Source organism: Dermochelys coriacea, chromosome 1 (genome assembly GCF_009764565.3).
Source record: "Dermochelys coriacea isolate rDerCor1 chromosome 1, rDerCor1.pri.v4, whole genome shotgun sequence".
NCBI classification, from domain to species: Eukaryota; Metazoa; Chordata; order Testudines; family Dermochelyidae; genus Dermochelys; species Dermochelys coriacea.
The window spans coordinates 210,478,985-210,484,984 of NC_050068.2; the positions used below are offsets into that span (position 1 = coordinate 210,478,985).

The 6,000-nt window shown below is 46.8% G+C and overlaps 1 protein-coding gene across 4 annotated transcripts in view; it reads left to right on the forward strand.

Annotated features, from left to right (window-relative positions):
* Nucleotides 1-3,142, forward strand: part of NCAPD2 (non-SMC condensin I complex subunit D2) — a 57,728-nt gene extending 54,586 nt beyond the window's left edge. For 3 of the 4 annotated variants that reach the window (XM_038381720.1, XM_043501080.1, XM_043501094.1), the window contains 4 exons: nt 761-947; nt 1,218-1,359; nt 1,490-1,654; nt 3,001-3,142. In XM_038381720.1, the coding sequence (XP_038237648.1) occupies nt 761-947; nt 1,218-1,359; nt 1,490-1,654; nt 3,001-3,083 (577 nt within the window). In that variant the 3' untranslated portion in view covers nt 3,084-3,142. Of the gene's footprint in view, nt 1-760; nt 948-1,217; nt 1,360-1,489; nt 1,655-3,000 lie in introns of those variants that run through there. The other variant, XM_043501091.1, reaches the window with a different exon arrangement.
* The last annotated feature ends 2,858 nt before the right edge of the window (nt 3,143-6,000 follow it).

The window sequence follows — 6,000 nt, forward strand, 5'->3', positions numbered from 1 at the left end:
CCACCATATCACCCACACTGATCTTTTTGTTGGCCATCATCTTGGCCAAAAGTGAATGTGCTCTCAGGCGTTCGTATCTAAACGCCTACATATATACCTAGTTTTACAAGGACAAGATAGTACTCAAACTGCCTATGAGATTAATTCCCAAAGTAGTTTAAGTGGAAATCAATCAGCTTATGTGTTCTTCCCAAAATTACACTTTACACAAGGGAAGAAGCTACGCGCTTTGACTGTATCGAGAGCTCTGACTGACGCTACTACTCAAAGATTCTGAGCTTGGGTGCATGAGGTATCCACACTGACTACAACATCTCAAACCACAGTTACTGTAAGATGAGTAATCATTCTGTTCTCCATTTCCTGATATCTTCAGATCAAGATTGGATGCCTTTAGTCAAGCAAGCTTTTGGGCTCAACATGAATAACTAGGTGAAACTTAATAGGCTGTGATATACAGGAGGTCAGACAAAATCAATAGTTTTCAACCTTTCATTTGAGGACCCTTAAAAAGTTTTCAAATGGAGGAGCAAACTTCTTTGGAAATCTTAGTCAAAGCCTGTGGACTCCCAGGGGTGCGCAGACCACAGGTTGAAAACCACTGGGCTAGGTGATGTAATGGTTCCTTCTGCCCTTTAACTGAATGTATAGGATTCATAGCATTTAACTGATTTTTATAAGATTACACCTGTTATAGAGCAACTCTGCTTAGTAGGTGCTCCTTCGCTCTGAAGCTGAAGACAATCTTTGCTTTCCCCAGAACAGAGCGTCAGTATAGAGACCTTTCTTACTGTCTCACTTTGCTTCCTCTCTCTGAACGAGGCCTCCGCAAGATGCAAGATAATTTTGATTGTTTTGCTGACAAGCTCCATGACCTGGCTGTCTATAACTGTTTCCTAGCTGCACTGGGCCGACTCCGCAGGTTGGTCACCAAACCGGAGACCAAGGTGAGAATCTGATAACTAGTTCCGAGATTGGAAGAGTACTTCTCCTTCCAAGCTGTCCCAGACTAGTACTGTAGGTATGGGAATGGCCAAAATCAGGGTGAGCTGAAAGACTAGATATAGCTGCTTCTAGGCCATGATGAAGGATCACAAAGCTTGAGATGTAGGGATCTCCCAAGGTGGGTTTGCTGAGCTTGCTGGGGGGTTCAGGGGGAATCTGGGCTGCAGCATAGAATCCCTCCCCACTTATCAGCTTCTGTCTCACTTTATCAGGCTCTGATTGAGGAGATGGAGCAGAAACTCCATGCCTGCCACAACCATGGTATGGATTCCACAGAGGTTCCCAAGGAGCTTCTATGCCAGGAGGAAGGCAAGACTGCCCTGCTAAAACCAGGAAAGAAGAGACAAGTAGCTGGTATGTTCTTCCTAAGGCAGCACAGTCCGGGCCTCTTTGTCCCTCCTATCCTGCAATCCAGGCAGAGCAGCTGTGGGTTTCTCACCCCTTTCAGGAAGCATGGCCCCTCACCTCTCTGCTTCTCTTGCAGCCTCCTCCTGCCGTCCCATGAGCATAGCCAACGGAGATGTAGACTCTTCTTTCATCACACCTCAACCCCATGTGCCCAGGCGTTGCCGGGGTGTCACACAGCACCATGCATCTCAGAAACCTGCCATCACCTTCTCTAGTGATGAGGAGAACAGCCCTGAGGATGGTAAGGACTCTGCGCATGCTAGAAGGCTATGAGGTGTGCAGGAAGAAGCCTGGACTGCCTTTTAATGGAAACTTGCGGCTTGTTGCCGCTGCTTCTAAGGCCCATGTTGTAATGAGAGCTGGCTCTTTTTTTTTTTTTTTTTTTTTTTTTTTTTTTTTTTTGAACCTCTGAAACTATTTTTTTGAATTTGGGTCAAATTTGGCAAATAGTTCCAGCTGAGGGAGGGAAAGTGGAAATGTCAAATGTTGGCATACTTTGAATTGAGACTTTCAAAATATTTTGCTTTGAAAATGTGAACACTTTCTTCATTCTGGCCATTTTTTTTTTTTTTAAATTTTTGTTTCCTCAAGAAAAATAAAAAAATGAATTTTTTATGGATTTTTCCATTAAGACCACCGAACTGAAAAATCAGTTATTCACTCAGCTCTAATAATAAAGTTCCTCTCAGGCATTCTTTGCATGTTCCTCCTAGGTTCCCAGTCCCAAATGGTCCCATCATCTCTTGGGGGTGTAAGGCATTCACAGCTGTCCGTCTGGAAGGGAGGCCATGACCTTTTGCTACAAGGCCTCAGGGAGGGCACAGTTCAGGGGGGAATTAGCACTGGGGTCTCTGTCACTCAGCGAGGTAGAGCAGTAATGTCTATAAGCCCCAGCCCTCAAACAGGGCAGGGCAGAAAAGTCAGGAGTCTCTGGCCTGGGGTCAGGGCAGAACAATGAGTCTCTATGCTCAAGCCCTCAGACAGGACTGAGCAGCAAAGTCTATAGGCCCAGGCCCTCAAACAGGGCAGACCACTGAAAAATGCAGGCCTCTTGGCCTATGGTGGGGAGGCTGCCACCACAGGGGTGAGGTGGCTGGGGTAGGGGGACACAGGCCCACCCACTGACTCCACTGCATCGAAGCCCAGGGCCCTGCCACTGGGTCAGCAGGGAAATCTGGCCACAACATGCTGGGCGGCTGTCAGTCAGCAGCACAGCTCTGGCATTCCCTCTAGATCTTGGGCGCTGCAGCGGTTGCTGTCAGGACTTAACTCTAGCAACGGATGAGTGACGTCCTCCTGCAGTGGCTCCTCCAACTGAGCTGGAGGGGCCTGCCTTTTATACTTAGGATTCCTGTTCCTCCCACCCCCCACTTCCAGTGAGGCAGGCATGGGTGTCCTGGCTCTGCCCACCAGGAGGCAGTCGCAGTTGTCCATCTGGGAAGGAGTCCACACCCCCTCGCTGCAGGGGGCTGTAGGTTATATTCTGGGTTACCAGTAGCCTTGGCCCCTTGCTTATGTCCTCTGATACTCTGGGTATATGGGTATGCTGTCTTCTTAGTGACTGATAATCTGCTTCCTCCCTCTTAGAACTCTGTGCCGAATTGATAGAGGATGAAACCCCAAGCAAAGTGACTCCTATTTCCCGAACTTCTGTTTGCCACGCTCTGTGACAAAATATCTCACAAATGTGTCTTAGTTATTAATAAGAAATAAAACTGGTTTTATTTCCTCTGCTGTCTTCTGTGTTCAACCAACCATGTAGCCTTTTGACTGTAAATGAGGAAATGGCAGAGCTGAGATTTACAGGAGCTCAGTTTGCGGGGTCATACATCACGTTGCAGATGGCACACTGTATCTCCCTTGTCATAAACTTTCTGAACATACAGCTCTTCTCAGACTGCGGCCCCTATCTGTATTCCACATGTGGGAATGCATGTGCACTATATGCCTGAGATCAGAGATTTCTAGCAAGCTGTGTTTGTTGGTCTGTGCCTGTGCCTGTGTAGTTGTTCTCCCTGTGCTCCAAACCCAAGAGTATAAGAGGTGGTGTGGACTGATGCCTCTCCAGTTCCTTTTTACCACTGCATGGCCTGAATCAGATTTCTCTGCGTTTTTTTTTTTTTTTGTCTTAACAAACCTGCAAACATGTTGTAAATAGCTTTTAGTATTTTAGTATAGTATAGTTAGTATAATTTAAATTTGTTTTTCCATCCCTGCGGACAAAGACTATGCCCAGAGTTCCAGGGCTTAAGAACTGTGTGTCGTGTCCCAGCTCCTTCTGTGTGAGCAATGAGCACTAGTGCAGTCTCTATAGTCTGAGACAGGCCTATATCTCAGCTAAGTGCAGCATTTGCCATTTGTTTTCCCCTACGAACCTGCGAGGCTCAAGAATTCCAGCTAACAAAACATATGGAGAAGGCTATGAAACCTCAGTCAGAACCGGGCCCGTGAGACTCCCTCTTCCACACCACGGTACATCAACCTCAACTGATAAGCAGTGCTTCTTCAAGCCAAAACTCAGGAACAGAAGCTAGAGCTGCTAAGCCCAAGGAGTTACTCTCATCAGAAGCCCTGGATAAGGGGCACACACAAGCAGGAGGACAGATCTCCTTCCACGTCTGCTTCCAAAGAAAAAGGATCCCTCCACAATTCTGTCCAAGTCCGGTATGTCCTTGCACATGGGTCCTAAAGACTTAAGTTCTCTTAAAGCTTCCTGTCATGAGGGCAAGGGGTGAAGGAGAGAGGAGCTGCCAGTATCAACATCTGCACTGATTCCTAAACCGTAAGATAGTCACTCAGTGACAACATATATGAGCTCCTTAGTAGACCCTTTGATGGTACCAACCCATCACCGTCAAGACTTGCTGTCCACAATGGCCATGAATGTGCTGGATCTGTTGGACCTGACTACTGGAATGTCTCTGACTCCAGTGTGAACCAAATTTTGCACCTAACGAAAGGATATCTTCTTATTCTCCAGTCTCCTTTCCTTCAGGTCCAACCCTCCTGAGTGAGATTGAGACACCAGAGGAGGCAGCTACCTTCAGGGGAAAGGAGTGTTCCCCTCCTTCAGTTTTTAGGCAGGAGTCTTCGCCCACAGGCACCAACAGCTCTGCCCGGTCAAAAAAGAGCCAGCCTTAACAGGACTCGGAGGCTCCAGACAATCTTTCACCCCCCAGACAATCCAGATCTGGGATCTGTCCACCATCCAATGCCATGCAGTCCCCCTCAACTGGTTGACTCTTCAGTGGCCTTATTGTGGCCCAAGGGATCTCTACGGTAGACATCCCGGAGCTGTCCACGAGTCCCACCATATCTTTCCCAGGGAACGCCTACTGGCTCCATCAGAGTCTGTGGGAGAAGAGTTGGGTGTTTCATCTTCCTCATCAGATGAGGCTGAAAAAATTCAATTTGTTTTGAAATGAAACTGAATGGGGGGGGTTGGGGTTTTTCCCCCTAATAAAACATCTTTGCCATCCCCACCTGACAACCACAAGCAATATCACAAGCTTCTAAAAAGAGTAACAAATTACCTCCAGGTTCCACTAAAGGAGAATACCCAGCATTAGCTCCTTGACTTTTGATAATCTTCTGGTCCCAGTAAGTGGCTCTCCCAGTAAACGAGGCAATCAAGGAACCAGCTTGGGGAGTCGGTAACACTCAAGCCTCCTGCTCCCTCACTTTTTGAAAAAGTGCTGAGACGCGCTATTTTGTACCAGCCAAAGAAGTAGTTTCTCTTCACATACCCAGCACCCAACTCCCTGCTGGTGCAAGCATTCACTAAAAGGCCTAGGACACAACATCCCAAGGCTACACAGAGATAAGGGCTCTAAATGACTTTGACCCACTTGGGAGGAAGATGTTTTCTTCTGCAAGTCTTCAGTCCCACATTGCTAACTACCGAGCTTTTTTCACAAAATGATTTCAACAGTTACTTGAAGACTTTGGACTTCAAAGACAAACTCCCTTCAGAAAAAAGTGTAATTCCAGGCCCTCACTGAGGAAAGCAAACTGGAAGCCACAATGTCCCTTCAAGCTTCAGTGGTTGTAGTTGACACTGCAATTAGAAGGATAGCCACAGAAATAGTCATGAGGTGGCTGCACTCCTTGGGGTTCTCCAGGAGGTTTGAGATATCATAAAGACTTGTCTTTCAATGAGTCTAATTTATTTAATGGGGACTGAATAATCTCTATACTCCATTAAAAGAACAGCCCTCCACTCTCTGGGTATTTTACACCCTAAACAGAAAACGCCATACGCTGGTGTACTGGCCAAGACTGTCTCCTCAACCATTCTACCACTAGTGCTCCTTCAAAAAATGCCAGAAGGTACAAAGACCTAGATATGCAAATCCCTCTGCTGCAACCACTCAACCTCATCCATGAGTTATTTTTGACAGGACGATCAAGAATTGCCTACACATATTGATACCATCCACTATTGCCTTGCTACCCACCCCCTCCAATCTTTAATGGCCACCTTACCCTCTTCATCCACAATTGGGGGAAATTGCATTAGACAAATGGGTACTAGAGATTATCTACTGCAGCTACTCTGTAGAGTCCTTTTTCTCCTCTGGCCACCCC